The 21,626-nt window shown below is 42.2% G+C and overlaps 1 protein-coding gene across 7 annotated transcripts in view; it reads left to right on the forward strand.

The window, feature by feature from the left end:
- The window catches only part of Myt1l (myelin transcription factor 1 like), a 143,365-nt gene that overhangs the window by 66,341 nt on the left and 55,398 nt on the right, over window positions 1-21,626 (forward strand). For all 7 annotated transcript variants that reach the window (XM_059248238.1, XM_059248235.1, XM_059248241.1 and 4 more), the window contains 4 exons: window positions 2,853-3,103; window positions 5,191-5,427; window positions 7,613-7,734; window positions 8,580-8,648. In XM_059248238.1, the coding sequence (XP_059104221.1) occupies window positions 2,853-3,103; window positions 5,191-5,427; window positions 7,613-7,734; window positions 8,580-8,648 (679 nt within the window). The remainder of the gene's footprint in view (window positions 1-2,852; window positions 3,104-5,190; window positions 5,428-7,612; window positions 7,735-8,579; window positions 8,649-21,626) is intronic.

The following is a 21,626-nucleotide window of genomic DNA, read 5'->3' on the forward strand; positions in this document are numbered from 1 at the left end:
GTAGATGCCCTCACTATGCAGCATGAATGAATGCAATGCTGAGTGTGGCCTTAGTGACTCAGACTGACAGTTCTGTGGATATCAGGCAGTGTTAGCAGGATGAAAGACATTGCTTTCTCGAATACTTAAAGTACTGTTAATTTCATTTTGCATAAAACAGAAGTTGTTATTTAGACTAAGAAAAAGGAGCAATATAGATGTGACTGTCACCCTGGTTGTATGAGTGATGGAAATGGGAAGATGCATAGAGAAGTTATTGACAATTCAGTCACCTGCTAAACTTCTGCACTGCCCACTTGTCAGAATGCAGGCATCATCTCCATGACTTAAACCACTGGAAAAGTACATGCACCACTGTATTTACACTTATGACTTCAAGATAATGGAAAGTGATCAAAGTAAGATAACAGAAATATAATAATTTTAAAGATTTATTTTAGTAAAATGTTGCCCATAAATGTAGTGTTTTGAGCAGCTGAAATGCTGGGACAGTACAGGACACATGCCTCCTAGACTGCAGCCCGGGTGCTTCTTTGTGTCTGCTGCTGCCTTGAACAGCATCACTGTCTGTATCTGTGAAGTGCATATGCAGCAGAATCCACAGAGAGGTAGGAAGCTAGAGAATCTGGTATATTTGACCTGGGAAGCAATTACCATGGGGACAGGATGCTGCAGGGCATAGTTAAAATACCAGAGACAGCACTGAGTGGGAATGCCATCCTTCCGCTCTGACACAGCCCTACATAGTGAGACCCTGTCTCAAAAAAGAAACAAGAAGATATCAAATTATCTTTTTTCCTAGACTGGTGCCTAGCCTTACCTATCTAAAAAGAAAACAAAATAAATCCTCTTGAAAAGTGATAGTAAATGCCTGTAACACCAGAACTTGATTTGTTGGGCAGATGCAATAGGCTCTTCAAGACTAGCCTGAGTTATGTGGTGAGCTTTATCCCAAAGACAACTTCATATGTGGTATTGAATTTTTCTAGCATTTTCATGTTCTTGTTTTTTTATGAAAAATGTTAATGATGCAGAATTATTAACTTGAGTCCACATCCACAACATTTCAAAGCATGGCAGGTGTGGCCAGTGTAACCCTCGGTGCCCATGTGCAGGCCTCTGCCTAGTCCCCCTGTAGTGTTCTTGCTCAGTCACTCAGGGACCCTGGTATAAGCTGTGCATGGTCAAAATCCACTGTTCACACACACACAGTTCTACAATCATACTGATGGAATTTACAAAAGAGAGAGAAAAGAATGAACAGGTGGCCACTGCCCCCTTAGTCTACCCAGTGCAGTGTTCCTGAGCTGCCCTGAGGCTGATTGATTAACTAGCCCTGCATAATTAACAGTGTGTCCAAATGGCTGTTTGCCCTACATGAGCTGTATTGGAAACTGACTGTGGTCCCTTGAAAGGAATCTGGATGAAACAGTTGCTTATGCAGTTTGTTTCCTGGTGTGGGGGCTGAGATTAGAATGGGGTGGTCACTCTTACCCCAGGATCTGGTCATCATGGCCTTATCTGAAGTAACCTGAGTTTTATTAAGATGTTTTCCCAATACTATACCTCCCCTGAGTCTTAAGCAGGCAACATTTAATCAAGACTCACATTACCAACTAGGGTCATTTCACTGTGGTTGTTCATTTGCGTTTGGAGATATTTTTATAGTATGAGTTACAAAGCCTGTGTTAGCTCTTTTAGAAGGCTTATGGTTCATTTTGTGTGTTTTGCCCTCTTTGGAGGACAATTGCCAGGAACAGGCTCCAGGTACAGAGCGGCTAATGACCCTGAGGCCATAAACCCAGAGAGTAGTGGCCAGCCATAAGTCTTTTCACAGGCACAGGTACAGTTACCATAAGAATGACTAAGGTAGCCATTGCCTGTGAGTGAAAGATAGCTCTAAGCATTGCCCTAGCTAGCCAACCTGGTCCGTGTACATCCCCAGCCCCTAGTGCCATTCTCTGCCCTATTAACAGTTCCCTTTAGGTAATTCCTCACCCTTAGGAGGCTGGACAGGGTGTCTCTATCTGGAATATCTAGTCTTGATGAAAAATGAATATCCTGTGAGCTCAACCAGTAGTGCGCTGTGTTAGTGAAAAGGACCCATCCTAATAAATCAGCTATGAAGGAGAGGCATGTTAAGCAGCCCTGAAATTTGGCCCTTGCTCCTAAGTACTTGCTGGCTATTTATGAAGGTGTTGGCATAAAAGGATGCTGATCAAGGGATCTGCAAAGGAAGAGCCCCTGCAGGCAGATGACAAGCTGACCCGCTGCTGTCCAGTGTCCCACATTTACCAGGGACAGATCTCTGTCCTCAAACATATGCCAAGCTCATTTTTCCCTCTAACTCCAGAAGCCTGTGTAAGAATTACAGAATAGAGGTGTTTGGCTCACAGTAGCTGGTATGCATGCCCTGCCAGAAACTTTTTCACAAAGCCCATAGTCCCCACAGCTTTAGTGATGGTTCTTGAGGATCCTGAGAATCTGGGTCAACTACACAGGGGACTAAACCCCAGTTGGTATCCACAGCCACATATGGCTAAAAAGAGTGGTCAGCCTCTTGATGGATCTACCAAAGGAATCAGTTACTTACAGTAGCTAAGTCCTGTCTTACCCAAGTGGGTAGATGCTGCAGCTGTCACGAGCAGCCTGTCAAAGCAAGAGTGATCCTCTCCCAAGGTCACCCCAATTCTCTGTTCATTCAAGCATGCATAGTGCAGAATGGGCAGAATCTTGGTTCTTCATGAATAACCCCCATTTCTGTGTGTATAAAGATGGGTGGGTGCAGGTCCATGTTGTATGTTCAGCATCCTGGGTGCAGGGCCTAACCACACTGTCCTCTGTCTCTGCAGCCAAGCGGTACTGCAAGAATGCCAGCCCCAGCAGCAGCACCACCAGCAGCTATGCACCCAGCAGCAGCAGCAACCTCAGCTGTGGTGGTGGCAGCAGCGCCAGTAGCACATGTAGCAAGAGCAGCTTTGACTATACACATGACATGGAGGCCGCACACATGGCAGCCACAGCCATCCTCAACCTGTCTACACGTTGCCGTGAAATGCCACAGAACCTGTCCACCAAGCCACAGGACCTGTGCACTGCCCGGGTATGCACAGGGTCTCAGCCGTGTCCCATGGGAGCTGGCTATGAGTCTGTTCACTGCCAGTCCTACAGCCCTGGCCTCAGAACAGTGGACAGATGTTTTGGTCCCCTCCAGTTCTAGCTTGTATCTGAGACATTAGCACAGCCATCACCCCTGATCTTTATGGTGTCTCAGCTTCGGGGTACTCAAAGCCAAAAAGAGGTACAGCTTGCTGTTTAAACAAGGAGGTTTGGTGATAGCATTGTTAGATACATATGAGGCTATCCCTTTGCCACATGCATAGTAGGTTACCAGGATAGGGAAGCAAAATGGTGACATCTGACTGCACTCTTGATAGTCCGTGGTCTCAACCAATATTGTTATCTCAGTGGTACCCTCAGTGCTACAAGATTCAAGAAAGGTTTCTGTTGTTTAATTTTTCTTATCTGTTAAAGGAATTGTATTTATCATGAAAATCACTTTTTTATTGTTTGTTTTGAGATTATAATACAATTATGCCCATTTCCCCCTTTTAGGCTATTAATTTTGTATATGTGTGAGTGTGGAAAGAAGCAGGTATAGCATGGTTCATGGGTGGAGGTCAGAGGATAACCAGCAGAGGTTCTCTCTTTCCATCAGATCGGCACTTATCACTTGGCCCACTGCAGCACTGCTGACACTCAAAGCAGAAGAGAAAGCCATTAGGATGGGCAGGGAAGAGAGTGAGCTGTCTTCCCAGGGCTCTAGGCAGGAAGCAGTGTGGCAGTAAGTAGAGACTGTGCACTGACCACCTGCCCTCTGTGTCTGGAGGCTCCGGGCACTGACAGTAGTTGTCATAAATCATTGTAATTTATATGAATGGAGAAAGGTCAGTCACCTTATGGTTTGCAAGTACTTCCATTCCTTTGCTATTTTTATTCCACAGTAGTGGGACAGTGTCAGGAAACATGCACTCTTTATGGCCATCTGGGCTACTGAAATGCAAGGCTAGTACAAAAGCCATTCCTCCCTGTGAGAATAAAGACAGGAACCTCCCCTGGGGTTGTTTGTTTTGTCCTTTTTAAAAAATAATGTTACATTTGGGATAATGGTTCCAATATGATGCATCTAAATTAGTATCAAAGCTTAGAATCTGGGGTGCTTTGACAGTTCTGGCAAAACAACACTAAAAATATATGAAGAGCACAGCTCCAAGGACAAGACCCTTTTCCCCATGTCCTCTACCTGCCCAACCAGAAGACAAGGTGGCTAGACATCAGAGACCATGGAGTCATTCCAGTTGGAGGGCACATTTTTTCTTGAAAGAGTGAACTCTCCTGGGGAAATGGAGGGTTATTTTGACTGTGCTTGTCCACTGCCTTCTAAATACCTTCACCCCTTTGCCAGCAAAACAGACTCTGAAGAGCTTGAGCTATTTCAATGTGTGTGTGTGTGTGTGTGTGTGTGTGTGTGTGTGTGTGTGTGTGTGTGTTGTCTCACTTTTCATTGACTCAGTAGCAGATATGAAGATACCCAGATCAACTCAGAACAGAATCCCCATAATAGGGCCTGGGGAATTGTAGTGCATACCACCTGTTTTTTAATGGAAATCTCTTGGCACTGGATTTTATGTCAGAAGGAAAATTCTAGTTCCTTCTCCATCCTTTCATCAACATTCAAGTCCTTTCCTTTTCCTTCTCACTCACTTTGTAATTATTGTCATCAGTGAAATGAAGGGGGGGGAATTAACCTGGTATATTATGGATGTATGGTAGAATAGAGGATGGATCTGTGGAGGATGGATGGATGAGTGAAGGATAAATGAATACGTGGATGAATGGATGATGGATAGAGGGAGGGAGAAGGGTGGGTAGATAGATGGATGATAAATGGACGGATATATAGATGATAGATGAATGGATGGGTGAATTTCCAAGCAATTTCTCTGGGAAGCCTGTGGTAGCAGGCATGCCTACAGATTGTGATAGTTAACTTGTGTGTTAATGGGAAGGGGGGAATGGAGGGTTATATTGGTGAACTCAGTCTTAGCCAATGGTCATCCTCAAGTAGGAAAGACAGAAAGGTGGAAAGGTCAGTCAGGCCTTCTGAGTTATACATCTTTCTTTCAACAGAACCCAGACATGGAAGTGGATGAAAATGGTACCCTGGACCTGAGCATGAACAAGCAGAGGCCTCGAGACAGCTGCTGCCCAGTCCTAACACCCCTGGAGCCCATGTCCCCCCAGCAGCAGGCAGTGATGAGCAGCCGATGCTTCCAGCTGAGTGAGGGGGATTGCTGGGACTTGCCAGTAGACTACACTAAAATGAAGCCTCGGAGGGTAGATGAGGATGACCCCAAAGAGATTACCGTAAGTTCTTCTCCTTGACCCTACCTATATTTGGTACCAACCCAAGCAGGGCCTTGATGAAGAAGAGTCATTTGCACACTCTTCAAGAGAAAGTGCATTTTCTCCCTAAATTTGACCTTTAGCTGACAGAGACTTGAAAAACATTTTTGGTTGACTTGGGAAATGTATAATTGACACTGAATTGAGAGAAACAGACTATGGGCTCTTTCAAATTTTATTTTCTAATAAGTATGCATCATTACAAATGGTTTCTTCTAGGAAAATACAGAAAAGAGCATATTATTTTCAAAGAAAATTATACTTCATTTTCCTAGGGCAGTATAGGCAGGAAAGTCAAGAGTTCTAGGACAACCTGAGCCATATAATGTGACCCAAGTTAATTTAAAAGAAAAGAAAAGAAAAACTTATTAACTGTGTGCTACAAATAAGCTCATTCAGACTATACTTCTTGCTCAAGAATTCAGGTTATACTTCTTGCATAATATATCTTAGTATAGTCATCTGACTCCTTGTTTATGGCAGTATTTCTAAGATGGTTATGTTAGAGCACATTTTTCCAAGTAGTTTGGACTTTCAAATTAGTTTACCACTGTAGTATACTACCACTTGGACAAAAGAGAATATTTTCTTTCTATTTTGTGTTTTTATGGATATTACATATACAGGTGCACCCACATGCAGAGCTCAGAGCAGGAAGTCAGATCTATCTTCCTGTGTCACTCTCTGTCTTACTTCCTTTAGGCAGGTCTCTCACTGAACAGACTAGCTTGGCTTGCCAGTGAACTCTTGGGATTCCTTCTCCTTTCCCAGTGCTGGCGTTAACTGTACCCACAGCCATCCCTGGCTTTTTACATGGGTGCCTAGGATTCAAATGTGGGTCCTTGTGCTTGCAGGGCAATCCACTCTTGTACACTCAGCCATCTCCTCAAGACTTTTTCCAGTGCTCAAATCTGAAAGTTCTGACATCTTCATACTTTGAAAAAAAAATGAGTAGAATAAGAAGCCTACTTTTCAAACCAACACTGCCTTACAGTGGAAAAGGAACAAGTGGAGAGGCCTGCCTTTGAGCCCTTTTTGTTTTTGTTTTTTGTGCTATGTAGTCCTGACTGACCTCAAAGTCGTGGTGATCTCCCTGCCTTCTCCTACTGAATGCTAGAGATAAAGGTATGCACTATCTCACTCAGCTGAGACTCTGTCTTAGTTCCTTTTCTGTTGCTGTGATAAAGCAACATGACCAAGGCGACTTATAATTGAAAGTGTTTAATTGGCCTTACAGTTTCAGAAAGTTAGAGTCCATGATGGCAGAGAGAAGGTGTGGCAGCAGAACAGCTAAGAGCGCACATCTCAAACCCCGAGTAGGTGTCAGAGAGTACATTGAGGAAGGCAGGAGGCTTTTCCAGTATCAAAGCCCACCCCAATAACACACCTCCTCCAACAAGGCCACACTAATCCTTTCCAAATAGTTCCACCAACTGGTAACATGATCTTGTGGGGGCCATTCTGATTTAAACCACTTTAGGCTCTTATCTTCAGTCTTCAAATTGAATTAAGTGTTTAGGCATTGTAAAAATGGGATCAAATTTGAGTGGCAAGCTAAATTTAAGCATTCTTTTTTCCCACAGTTAAACCATGACCATCAAGAAAGAAATGGTAGTTGAATCCCTGAATTTATTTTAATTAAAATTAAGCCTCCCTCCAGTGACAAAAGCTTCTTCATCATAGACTGTCTTAGAAGTAAACTTGCCTTTTAATTTAAATTACAGCATTAATGTAGTTGGTCTTCCATTGCCTTGACATAGAAAAGTACATGTAGTAAAACACTAGTGACTGGCAAAAAGTCTACTCTAAAATGTTTTCAGGCAGAATATTAGATTTATGGGTCCCTGTTAATAAAAGGTGTCCCCTATAATAGCCATGCACATATAGCTCTTTCCTGGACACTAGATACAAAAAACCAGGTGAAATGTTTTCTCTGGCTGCTAAAACATCCACTGGTCCTGAGCAAGAGCCCTGTAAAGTTTTAGCAGCCCATGGACAATTCATCTTGCGTTTTCAGAAGAGCCCCTTATCACAACAGTGATACCTTTGAGCTTTAAATAGAAGAGAGGCAAAAGAACAGACAGTGAACCTTCTGCTGATGAGTTGTATTGCTGTATGTGGTTCTGAAGCTGTGTTCTCTCTGCAGCCAGAAGACTTGGACCCGTTCCAGGAGGCCCTGGAAGAAAGAAGGTATCCAGGGGAGGTGACCATCCCAAGCCCCAAACCCAAGTACCCCCAGTGCAAGGAAAGCAAAAAGGACTTAATAACGTAAGCATATCATAAGGTGACATGCTGGCTCTTAATTCTCCCTTCTCTGGCTTACTTTTAAAGTGCAGACATATATGCCTTGCTGTTTGAGCATGCACATTCGTGGTCCAGGAATCTCCAGCTGCCAGTTGAGCAGAGCCAGAGGCTGCCTTGCACCTGCTTGTTCTCAATGATGTTCTACATGTGAAGGCGTCATTTCATTTAACCCTGTGCATTTTGCAGCTTTCTCCAGGGTGCTTAACTCCCCTTGCAGACATTGCAGCTAAACTGGAAACAATGAAATTTTTTAAGTTTTTTAAAACATACTTACTATTCTGGCTGTCTTTGTTTTTGTTTGGTGGCAGATGTCCAACTCCAGGGTGTGATGGGAGTGGTCATGTGACTGGTAATTACGCCTCACACAGAAGGTGTGACTTCATTTTTCTCATGGTGGATTCTGTCTTTTCAATTTATTGTTTTCAGCTTACCTCAACAATGCTGTCAAAGTACAAATGTTGAATTCTGTGTCAACCCTCTGAGTGCTGTATGCTGCTCTTCAAAAACATGCTAATTTACATGTTACACAGTGACTGTTAGACCACTGAATTTGCAAAATTCTTCTCAAAAATTTAAACCAAGAAAACATGTATTTTGTTGTAATTTTTAAAAATTATTATTAACAGAAATGCTTTCTTAGACATATGTGTGATGATATTCAGAGTTAATGGTATAAAATTTCAGTATACAGCACTTGGCCCATTGCTCTTCTGCATTGAACTTTTTTATTTTCAACTTTGTGTTGTGTTGTTCGGGCTCTGCTTGCTGCCTAGGGGTTCACTCACTGTGTCTCCTGGCCTGTCTTACAGTCTGTCTGGCTGCCCCCTGGCGGACAAAAGCATTCGAAGTATGCTGGCCACCAGTTCACAAGAGCTCAAGTAAGCATTAAAAATCTCTTTGCTGTTAGTTCACAGAAAGTAGTGTGCTGTTTGAAAGTGAATTGTCTGTGAAGGAGTCTCCAGTGACATTTCTGCCTGATTTATCTGGATGGTTTCTAGTTCTTTTGTATCACAACCTTTCTATCTGGAATTTCTTGTCTTCAGATAAGCATGCACTCCCAAGGAAAAATGTTTCAGAGTTACTCAAACTTCTAGAAAATTATTGTATAACATTTTAAAAAATGGAAGCCTTGGATAAAAATCTACCTGGTAGATTTTGTGTTCTTCATTATGAACACTGCCCAGGCCAGTGATGGTTCAGCTCAAGATCTATGTGGTGTTGGCACACACACACACACACACACACACACACACACACACACACACACACACACAGAGTAGCCCCTCCCTCTCCTCTGTGTTATAACTTTTAAACATAAATCTGGCAAAACTGTGAGCCTAGTGCCAGCACCAGCAGACTGAGGCTGTTTTCTTTTGAAATCAAGTATACCAAACTCAGTTCCAAGGAGACTATAGAAGGAGCCAGTGAAAGTATGAAGAGAGCATCAAAACCTTACCCATTCTAGTCAGTGTGGACTTTGAGGTGTCTGTAAGGATGAAAGGCCAAACTCGACAGCACAGTGTGATGTCAGCAGCTGCCCCTCAAATGATAGCCTTTGCTTACTGACCTTTCCTACCACTGTGTTCTGTGCTCGGCTGGGAAGATGCTGCCCCCTCCTGGCCATCCTGTCCCCTGACCCCATGTCCATAGTCCAGGGGTGACCTGAGTGCAGCCTTCTGTTTGACACCCATATCATTTTTTTCAGGCTCCCTGTCCAGGGCCCTAGTGCCATAGACCACCTGCTCATGTTCAGTGACTTCCTGAACTAGCCCTCCTGTCGCACACAGGACTCTTGCCTTGCCGTTGTCTTCCTGAACTAACTGTAAGCAGCTGGAGGGCTTCCTCTTGTCTGACAATCTAGAAGCATTTAAATCAATGCCTGATGGACAAATAGCTTTAGCACCTCAAAGCAACAGCCTTAGGAGCAACAATCCGGCACACTTTGCTCAGGCATCTTTTTGTCATGGCTTCAACCCACATTTCCCTCATGGTCAAAGTGTGACCCACTGCACTTGGATCTTGGCCAGCACATCAGGATGTGGCATCATTCTCTTGACTCTCTTGGTGAGGAACTCTTTGCAAAAGCCTGTTGTGTCTCCAGTTGCAACAAGCCACCTGTAAACAAGAAACGAGCTTTTGTGCTGTTTGTACATTCTGACTGCTTAGTGTCTTGAGACCTGGAACCAGAACATTTTTCTGACAGTGTAATTCACATTGGCTTATATCTCTTAGTGTTGGGCTTGATGTTTTCAGTCATCTAAAATTTCAGGCAGACCTGCCGTTTCTTCAGACCACAATTCTCCTTGTCTCATTTCATCTCGGGAGGTGGCTGGTCCTCTCATCAGCATCCTGAGGGAAGGAGCTGCACTCACATCTTCCAGACAGAGTAGTCTTGGCCAGCACCCTCCCTTTTTCTTCCTGCCAGGAAGTTGTACCATCCAGAAAACAGATGCTTTTGCCTGGTTTTGGTTAGTCCCTTTTTGCTTGATCTCTGCTGGGAAATCTAAACTCGACTAATTTCCTAAAATGATCTGTTTCTGTTAATGAAACTTCAAAACTAAAGATTTGATGTCTTCTTTAAAGAGACTAAAATTTAAACAGCCATTTTTTACTTGACAATATGTCCTCTACGCACAAATAAATAAATAAATACACTGTCATGATAGCCTTTTATCTCGGCCTTTTCATTGATGACTCTCAGTTCCTCACTTCTTTGTGGAAGTCAGAAAGATTTTCTGGGGAGCTTTCTCAAACAGAGTAGCACAAGTCGTCCTCTTTAAGGTGTATAGCAGCTTAGAGTAACTCATGATTATTGCAGTGTATTAATATTCCTGAAAGCCTTGGTCAGTTTGTACATTAGCATTTCACCTGAATGAGAAACTGAGTTGAGTCCCTGGTTATTATTCATACAACACTCTCTACTTATCTATAATGATGTTAGGAAGTGGGTCCCAATGGCCTCAGATACCACTTGGAATTTTTTAGAAATTTTCCTCTTATCATTTCCAATACTGAAATTTTATAGGTAACCCTTAGATGAACATTCTTAGCCATGGACAAGAAAGTTGTCCAAAAACCCATTGACCTTTACTCTTAGACTTAATAGATAGCACTCTGTTTATTCATCTAGAACAGCCACTATGAAATAGTTGTAAGAAGAAATCAATGATTTTGTGCTTAATTATGTACAATGTGCAAACTAAAAATGTATGAAAATGTTACATGACTCTTACCAACACTGTGGAATGGCTCCTGGACCTCTTGTGTCCCTGTTATGCATATCACATGTCCTGGGGGGAGGGAGACTTGAGGGCCAGAGAAGGGAAGACTGTTGAGCCAAGTACTTCCCTACCCACCCTGCCTGTGAGATTGCGGTCACAAGCAGCAACGAATCCAACTGTAAGAAGTAAGGTGACCTTTGAGGAGAAGCTGCCCTAATGTAAAATCTGATTCTAGAGGTGCTTTTCTCCTTTTGAAATGTCATTTTCTAAAATTCTCCAAAGTGCCACATGAAAGGCAGCCACAGCTTTGCTGCCTCTTTGAAGAGCCATAGCCTCCTGACCAAGGACCCTTTCCTATATGGGAGTCATGTTCACTGGGCAGACACTGGCAGATGCTGGCCTCTGTGGGGTTTTAGCCATCTCAGTAACCAGTCTAAGGCAAAAAAAAACCAGCTTCAGACAGGAACCATGGGCTTGCTTGCAGTGGCCCCAACTGAACAAGCTTCCATTTACACTTCAGTCAGATATAATGGAATTCTAAAATTAGAGTGTTTGTAGTTGGCTTTAACCATGCACACGCAAATGAATATACAAATGAGTAACTGATAAACTGGAGTGGACTATTCAGGGAATGGCTCACTGAGTCTCTGTGAAAGAGGTAAAGCAAAAAGGCCCATCTCCTCTCTGCCCCTCTGATGTATGTTGATGCCCTTTGGGAAGCCCTCCCCAGTATAAATTCCTAGGATCCAGCATAGGGCCACAGGAGAGTTCATAGCCTGAATGCTGGACCATGACGAGTATCCTTGGGAGTTCCCTGCCCTGAATCTTCTTTCCATTTCCTCTCCTGCAGGAGTGTGGATGGATGGAATGAGTAAGTGGGAACATTCATTTTAATCCCCTGTAACTAGATACACACACCACAACCCAAATAAACAGTGAACAGAGATCTATGCTGTGCAAACCTTATAGTTCTCCAGACACAGCTTAGCTCTGTGTGTGTTTGTGCCTCACTTTCTTCAATGCAGATTATAGTAAAGTTCACAGAGTAAAATTCAGATTCAGGAATACAAAGAAAGCAAGTATTATGATCATGACCTATTTTTTTTCATGGAGAACATGTTGTAACATGAAATGCAGATATTAGACCCTCTAGCCTAGCAGAAAGTCATCTCTTCCATGCCTCAGTTTCTTTATTTGTAGCCTAGACTAGCACTGGAGTAGCTCAGTTGGCATTCAGTGGATGTCAGTATAATCAACAGTGTCAAGGTCTAGCAATCCCTGGGTCTTTAGAAAACATCCACCAGCTGGGACTCAGAAAAGAGGAAATTAGCAAGGTAATTGATGTTTCTGAAGTGGCAACATCCCTTGCTCTTTGAAAAGTCATTGAAATAAGAACTTCATTCACTCAAAGATCTTTGGAAAAAAACTTATCGTCATATTCTTTAAGGCATGTGGTAGCACACACCTATAATCTCAGTACTCTGCTGAAGCAGGAAGATGGCAAATTCAAGGCTAACCTGGGCTGCACAATGAGACCCTGTTAAGAAAAGGAGGGGAGGAAGATTATGATGATGATGATGATGATGATGATGATGATGATGATAGAAAAGAAAGGACACTGTACAGGTACATGGTTAGATAGTGTGGAGAGGTAGGAAATCTGAAAGCCTGCATGGAATGTTCTGATGTGCTATATCAACATGTCCAATAGTATGCTCTATAAGCCTGTTTTATCATGTGTTTCTATTGTGACTGCTTGCTCTTTGCAGTGTGAACCATCACAGTTCTCATATGTTCCTCATTTAACCAAAGCTCCCCCAGCCACCTTGGCCCACTGGCATCCATGTCCTCACATCCCAGGGTTCCTTTGGAAACAAAGACAGTCTAGAACACACTGAATTCACAGACTTCCTATACTGAAGTCAAACCGTGAGAAGACATTTTCATGGATTACTCAGATTGGGTGAAATTCATTCATTCATTCATCCATGTATTTGTTCAGTCATCTCAAACATATTCAATTCATACCTAGAGATAAGACACAACTTCAGCCTCCCCCGCAACCACAGAAGCCATGTTCATGTACTCACAACAGACCAAAGAGAAACTGTACACTAATTCAGGGATCATCGGAGGACAAGCTAGACAAGAGAAGGGGTGCTAGATTATTAGGACAGGCCAAAAAAGTACCATCAAATCAGGTGAATGTAGGCTACATTTGTGGGGACAGTCAAGGCAACTTAGCAAATAATGAATGTTGGGGGTACATTCACAACAGGAAGTGTGTGTGTTGTGGGCTCTAATTCTATGTTACAAAATAACTTGACCAACCTAGGGAAGAGGATGCATCTAGAGATGACAACTAGAGATGACAGCAAAGGTGTAGTCTATGGTAAGGTATTAGACATTGTCCTAAGACTCAACAGACACTTGCTAGCAGAGCTACAAGCAGTATCCTGAAATGATAGCGCTCTGAGACTGAACTATAGCAGAAGGATGGAGGAGGGAGTGTCCATAAAAGACTCCTGGAGAGGGCAGAATGGTGGCTTGGGCTTGGGAAAGCCTGAGAGTTTAGATCGAGTAGCTGTCCTTATTTCTGGTCCTCCACAGAAAGGAAAAGGGAACACGTGTTACAAAGGTAACTCCCACCTTCTAGCGCTCCTTCTCTCATGCCTGGGTCTGCAGCCACGTGGCCAGGGAGTATGTAGCTATCATGAATTAGAATGTGGGCCAGTATTGAAACAATGACTGCTCATAGGAAACCAGTAACAACCGTTCTTGGCAGGAAGGTGGTTTTCAAGGCAGGGTGTAGGTTGAGCTGTTAATGTGCTTGCACTTGTGGGCGATGCCTTGGCATCATCTGGAGGGGCAGTCGGTTTAGCCAGGCTGAGAAGGCCCACCTTCAAACTATCATCTTAATCTTACACATAAAATGAAATCCTTAAAATAGTAACATCTTATCCTTTTTAAGAATTTTATTTTATATGTATGAGTGTTTTTCATCTGCTATGCTCATGTACTATGCACGTGCCTGATACCCAAGGAAACCATAAGAGGGCATCAGATCCCCTGGAACTAGAGTTATAGGCCATTGTGAGCCACCATGTGAGTACTGGGAATTGAACCTGGGTTCCAAGGAAGAGCAGCCAGTGCTCTTGACTGGACTGCTGAGCCACCTTTTTAGCTCCATCACCATCTATTAAAAACAAAACAAAACAAATAATAAATAAACACAGATAAGATCTCCCAAAGTCTTATACAACAATGAAAAAAGTCAAGCAAAAGTTCAGCCATTCCTGTTTTTCTCAGTAGGGACCTGCCTTCCCAGGCTGGCCAGGGACTCACTTGAAATATCAGCAAGTTCATGAAAGGGAGCCTGGCTTCAGCAGACACTGGCATCTTACTCACCTTAAATTGGCTACATTTCCTGGTTACCTACTGTGAGCATCTTTGCACTGCAGCAATTCACCTGCTAAGCCTGGATTTAGAGAGGGAAACTTTGGGACCTTCCTCTACAGGGGAGCTCCATCCTTCACTTAGAGCTACTTGGTAGTTGTTAGGTTTTCATCATGACAAACTGGGGAATATATTAAATTCTGAGTCAGATCTTGAAGCACACGTCACCCCTCACATAGAAATTATGAAGCATTCAATTCAGATATCAAAAACTACTGAATGATGCTGCTTACCTGCAAACAAAAAGCGGCATTAGTTGTTTCTTATTTGAAAAAAGTGTTGAAATTATATAGTGTATTTGATGCATACTAGCCAAATGAAAACTTTGTATTTCTTTTAATTTTGAATATGTATTTTTAGAAGTAATTTATATATTTGCATTTTATTGTTATAAGTATAAATTTACTTATATAAATTTACACACACACACACACACACACACACACACACACACACAGGCACACCCCGTGATTGTTGCGCTAGACATTTTCCTTTTGTGACACACAGTTGTCTGACTATTCTTCATATTTCATTGCTTGTCAAATGGGCCTCTCCTACTTACTAAGAATGAGTCTGTTTTTGTCTCATCCTTGGCTCCTCTGGGGTGGTTCTGAGAAGCAAGAGCCTTTAGAGTTCTGGGGACTTTGGGCCTGTTCCAGATGTTAGGCACCATGCAGCATGAGGTGCAAGCCCCTGGAGCAGAAAGCCTAGTCACTCAGAGGCAGTGATGCTGGAGTTTAATGATAAGTCTGAGGTTTTAATCTTATAGAGACTTGACTAATTTATAGTTTTCTAGGGAAAAATGAACAAAATTGTAAATAAAGTAGGTATTCCCTTTGGGAATTTATTGACAAGAATTTTGGAGAATTATTTTCCTGACACATTCAGGAGAGGCCATAATTCTCTTCCAGCCTTGTCTGGATTGGAATTTTTGACAGATAGGGCAGAGACTGCATCAGGCATGTCAGGACTGGTGAGCACTACTGGGTTTCACTTGTCTGCATGTTTGATATGCTTAACCACTTATTTTTAACCATGGCCTGTGCTCTCTGAGTGACAGTCTGATGATGCTCACATATACTGTGTTCTGGTCCTCTGCTGCATTTTTCCATATCATTCTTCTAACTGCTGGGTTTCATCTGACTCCATCTGAAATTATCTGAGTACCATAAGTTCATAAATTTCTTGTATATAAAATTAAGATGTGTAAACTCCTGTTTCCCTATGAAAAGAAATGAAGGGCACCCTAATCATACAAAGTGACTTGAGAGCTGCTCCTACTTGATTTTTGTGTGTGGGGATCCAATGCAAATGCCTTCTGATAGGTGGAAATACAATTTGACTGTGAAATGAGTGACTACGTAATGTCTGTTAGAACTTTCTAAAATGACAGAAGGTCCATTGTACATGGACCCACATAGTAGACACAAGCCACCTGAATTAGGCTACTGTGCCTGGGGACTGAGTTCTTAGTTGTGTTTAATTTTTATTAATCTCTGGGGCTGAGGATTTCACTTCATTTGTAGAGTGCTTGCCTAGCATATATAAATCTCTGGGTTCATTCTTCACCACTGCATAAATAAAGGGTGGTGGTAGCCCATGCCTGTAATCCCAGCATTCAGTAGGTGGAAGCAGAAAGATCAAGAGTTCAAGGTCATCCTCAGCTATATAACATGAGTTTATTAATCTAAATACCCACATAGATCAAGTAAGATCCATGTCATCCACGTCAGATCTGCTTCTTTTACATTGTCTACATTGTCCTTATTCATTTTACATTCTAACCAATATGTGGGAGTATTTCATTTCTGCAGCTGACTAGCTAATATATTGTTCAACATCTTAGTCCTCGATGTTTTTGTTACACTATCAGTGAATGGCAAATAAATTAATGTTCATTTGTGTGTTGTTTCAGGCAGATTGAAACCAAATATGACATAAGTTTCATGGTATTACTTTTCTTAGAGGAATCTTTGCATGCTAAATAGGACCTATAAGAGAGTAATTAATAACTCAGAGTGAAGGCTCAGTTCTTTTATTTCGGGTTTTGTTATCCAACTGTATTGTGTTCAATCATGTACAAAAGTCTGATTTGAGCTAGCCAGTTGTAGTGAGAAGCCTCAGGCACCCTTCTAGTGAGATGATTGTCAATGCATCTGCTGATTATGTCAGGCTTTTCTCACCCTTCCACTCAGATCTTGAATGTTCCTCTTTGGAGCTTGTATTGACCAATAATAAAATAAGTCTTCCTTTAAGAACAGCTCTGCAGGAAAAGGGCAGTGCTACTCATGGCCCACTTTTCATTCATGTTTAAATTATGATGCATTTATAGAGTATAGAATGCAAATATGCATAGCTTGTTTAATATACCTTTCTGATTATTATTTTATTTGAGTGTGTGCACATGTGTATATATGTGTGCATGTGTGTGTATGTGTGTGTGTGTGTGTGTGTGTGTGTACAAGTGCATATGTGTGGAGGTAAGAAGTGACAGTCAGTTCTCTTCTTCCACTGTGAGTTCCATGGATCAAATAGCAAGTATATTATTCCCTGAAGCATTTCCTCAGTCCTAAAATAACGTTCAGTGTCATAGGCAGTAAGGAGCATGTGAGTTGGCTGGCCTGTGCAGACACTTGGGTAGGCATGTTCATGTGACCCCATCCCACTCTGTCCTCACCCTAGTACCATCCCAGCATGAATGGGTGTTTTTCATTTCATCTTCATCCTTCATGCTGTCTTCCTGTAGTCAAGTATGGGTGATATGCTTAAGTAGGAACTTGATTACGATTTGAAAATATACACAGCATATGTGAAAGACTATGGGGACTTTTGAAGTTGGACTGAATGTATGTATGATATGGCTGTGAGCCTATGGGGGCCAAGGAGTAGAATGTGGCAGTTTGAATGAGAATAGCAACCATAGACTCTTATATTTAAACACATGATCCCCAGTTGGTAGAACTATCTGGGAAGGATTAGGAGGTATGGCCTTGTTGGAGGAGGTGTGTCATTGAGGGCAGACTTTGAAGTTTCAAAAGCTTATACAATTTCCAGTGTCTTTCTCTCTTTGCCTTGTGTTTATGGATCGAGATGTTAGCTCTAAGCTACTGCTCCAGTGCAATGCCTGCTTGTCTGCTTGCTTGCCTGCTTCCATGCTCCCCAACATGATAGCCATGAACTCTAGCCCTATGGAACTGTAAACCCCAAATTAACACCTTTCTTTTATGTTTCCTTAGCCATTATGTTTTGCCACAGCAATTGAAAATTAACTAAAACTATTGTATAAATAGTGTATAAAACTATTAACTACTGGCATATGTGTCACAGTTGAGGGAGAAAATACACCACTGGCTAAGCAAGGAAATTTTAAATGACTCTTTGAGTATAATAAAAATTCAAAAATGATAAAGCAAGGACAAGAAAACATATTAATAATCAAATGTTGGTGTTTTAATTAGTTATGATCTTGTAGTGTGCCTTTCTGCTTGCTTAATAGAGAATCCATGCTCTTACATTTGGAGTTGTGTAACATAGGGGCACATTTCCAAAGCTTTCATCTTAAGAAGGCAGTATGAGAAACCTAGACACTGGTACCCAGTGTTGCTTTTGCAAGTGTCACTGGTAAGAGCTCCTGCCTCATCTGCACATCTGGTATGTGATGCTCTTCTCCTTCAGGGCTGAGACCCTCATGGGTAGATCCTGACCACAAGTATTCTATAGGGCATGACATATGTCCTAGTTAGCTTTTCCATTGCCATAATAAAACTGATTAACAGCAACTTGGGGATGAAAGAGTTTATTTCAGCTTACAGGATATGGTCTAGCTTTGAAGGAAGTCAGGAGCTCAAGCAGGATCCCAGAGGCAGGAACTGAATCAGAGAATACAGAGGAATGCTCATTACCAGCTTACTTTCTCCTAGCTTTCTCAGCTACCATTTTTTTTATAGCCCTGGCCCTTCTGTTCAGAAATGATGTCACCCACAGTGGGTTGAGCACTCCACTAATTATCAGTTAAGAAAATGACCCTACCAACATGCCCAATATGATGGAAACAATTCCTCAGTTGAGATTGACTCTTCCCTGGTGTGTAGATTTGAGTCAAATTGACAAAAACTATGACATTTACCACAGATATCATTTATGTGTCATACCTGGTTTTAGGAGACTCCTTGTCACAGTGTATAAGCTAAGCCCTCCCCTCCTCACTTCTGATATTTGGAAGGCCACAGGTGGATACTACCTGCATACTTAGAGCATACCAACAAAGTCAGTGCAGGGGGCAAGGAGAAGGTCTCAGAACATATAACAGTTGGATCCACTAAAAGATTGTCAGTCTTTATTGAAGAGTTTTCAGGAAAAAAAGGTGACATTGACTGATGTGGCTTCCCAAATCCCTCTGGTGTAAGGAAAGTAGAGAATCTCCATGGAGATAGGGAGTTGGCAGTGGAACAGAGGACAGCAAATGGGAAGGGGATGTGCCCCAGAAATAAGGGTCCAGGAGACAACTGGTATTGATGGAGCACCAGTTTCCCCTCAGCACAGATGTAGATAGAACTGAGTTCTAAAAATCAAAATTGGACCTCTGACTCTCTACAATCCCCAAGCTATTGGGGATTGTGTAGGTGTTATTAAACTCTATGTTTTCTTTAATTCACAAAGGAAGAAAAAGTACCCAATCTTGGAGAGTCATGAAACAGGGCAAGAAAGAGGAACCAGCAGTACTCTTAGTCTGCCTTGTGGATTCTCTCTCAGACTCAAACTTTACCATAAGAACCATAGGAAAGAAAGAGTGAAAAGTATTGTCTTTGTGGATATTGATTCCTGGAATAATAGATCAAACATTGGCAGCCTGAGCTTTTGTCATGACTAGCGTCCACCCGGGGTTAAGTCCATTACTACCTGATGCATGTAGGGTACAGGAACAAGGGAGAGTAATGATGATTCCCCCAAAAGAGAAGGGCAGGTGCTTATTTTCAGAATATTTTGCCTTGAGGCCTGAAGGATGGTAAGAAAATCCAAGTACCCCTTGATTCTTCAAGTAACCATTTAAATTGTATGTATCCTTGAGAAATGGTATGATATATTCTGTCCCCTTGCCATGCAGGCATATATCCTTGAAATGATTTTCATAGCTTTCTGTTTATCGTAATCTAACCTGTCAACAAAAACACAATAGCATGATTTCTACTGTCAACTGCATCTCTCATCATCTTGCACTCATAGACTCCTAGGATTTCTGACTTCTTCCAGTAGACAGCATTTGCCCTTTTGCTCTGTAGTCATCTATGGCCTATGACATATAATAGAGAGTAGTTTCTATATATGTGCCCATCATTCTCCCCTAAATTCGACCCATTGTGATAAATCCAAGGACTAATAAGTTATTAATGAACAAAGTGAAAATATTCTTACTGTACAACTCAATTTTGTGAGACTCTAGAAAATTTTTGAAGAACTGTTGAAAGCAATGGATGGGTAAATGCACAGACTAGCCAGTCTCAAGAATTCTAGCTACTTCTAAGTGGTAAAATTTGGAAAGATTATCCAGGAGGTTCACCAAGATCTTGTTGCTTGGGTGGAAATAGACCCAAGATTATGGGCATTATGATGATATTGCCTGCTGTAGGGACACAGAGCACTGGTCATAGTGGCATGCAGGTGGAACCCAGTGCAGCATTACAAGGAGGTGACAAAATGGTGGCAAATATAGAATGATGCTACATCACATTCTGCTGCCACATAAACATCTCAGCCCTGAACCAGGACCAACAGCTACTGAGTAAAGAGCAGAGGATACACAGACATTGTTGACTACTAGATCAAACACTGGAATGAAAGTCTTGTCCTTGTCCATCAAGAAAACCTACTTGCCCCTCAGCATTATGCTCAGGTCTTCATCTACAGTGTGTCACTGCACAGAAAAGATAGCCAGTGTCAACTGAAATTAGCAGAGTGATACTCTTATTAAAGCAAAAGCAGTCTTTAAAATGTGAAGAAGCAATGCAGCATGACTCCTCTTCCTCTGTGAGTAGCTGGCCTGAACTGCTCTGTAGAGCAGGAAGCTGAGACTTCCTGGAATCAGCCACTGGGACCTTTGCATTGAAACTCACATATGTTTACCAAGTCTCAAGAACTGGGTTATTTGTGGGAGCAGTGTAATGGAAATCCAGGTATTCTGAACATTCCCTCTATCCTGAGGTGAGTTGGATAACCTCTTGGCTCTGCCCTCTGTCTTCTCTCCCCAAGCCCTACATTCTGGTTGAGAGTTCCTGGGTGCTTGCTTATCTTACTTCAGGTTCATCCATTAGATCTCTACCCTCCACCATCATTCACATATTTACTAGGCTAAAAATAGCAGGCAGGTCAGAGCTTTTCTGCTTAAAAGTTGTCACACCAAGTAGCTTTGAGTGTACACTACATCCCAGAGCCTGTTACTCAACACTGAAAAGTATATCTGTTGGGTGTTCTGGTTCTGTTTGCTCATTTTAGATTAAACACACATTGTTTTTAGTTTAGGTCCGTGTGTGGGACAAGGTCTCCGATAACTCAGTAGAAGGTAGGACTCCTGACTCTGGGACTTGGACCTGCTGTCCAGTGCTCTCTATACCCAGAACACACATGGTTCTTAAGCACACTGGATGTTGAACAGACTTTAGTGGATGGTCAAACTACCACTTCTAGTTGGTCTATTAAATCTGGCCTTCCTCAAGAGAACTCTTTACACAAATGATGGTGACAGGTTCATGGTTGAGTTGTGGTTTTACCAAATCACGTTGCCAGGATAATGCTATAGTGCCTGATAACTGTCTTTGGGGGCCTTGAGGCTTATGACCTCTCTCTGGGAAAATGTTTCTTTTCTTCCTTCTATTCATGACCAGAGTTGTTGCTACAGAAACCACTCCAGTGCCACATGGGCATCAAAGAAAGCAGCTGCTGAGACCAAGTAGAGACAGTTTCCACTACTGTTTTTTTCTTTGAATATTTCCTTTAAAATTTTAGTTCAATTGTTTAAATTGCATTATTAAGGTCTCTTCAATGGTCTAGAGGTGTATCTGAATGTGAGTGATATGAGGGAAATTGCACATCCCCACCCCACTATGTACAGAACATTTGTGGCCTGAGTCCCTCAGCTGAAGGCCATAGTAGGACAGGAAACAGAGCCAAGGTCAGCACAGACCA

This window comes from Peromyscus eremicus, chromosome 22, assembly GCF_949786415.1.
Source record: "Peromyscus eremicus chromosome 22, PerEre_H2_v1, whole genome shotgun sequence".
NCBI classification, from domain to species: Eukaryota; Metazoa; Chordata; class Mammalia; order Rodentia; family Cricetidae; genus Peromyscus; species Peromyscus eremicus.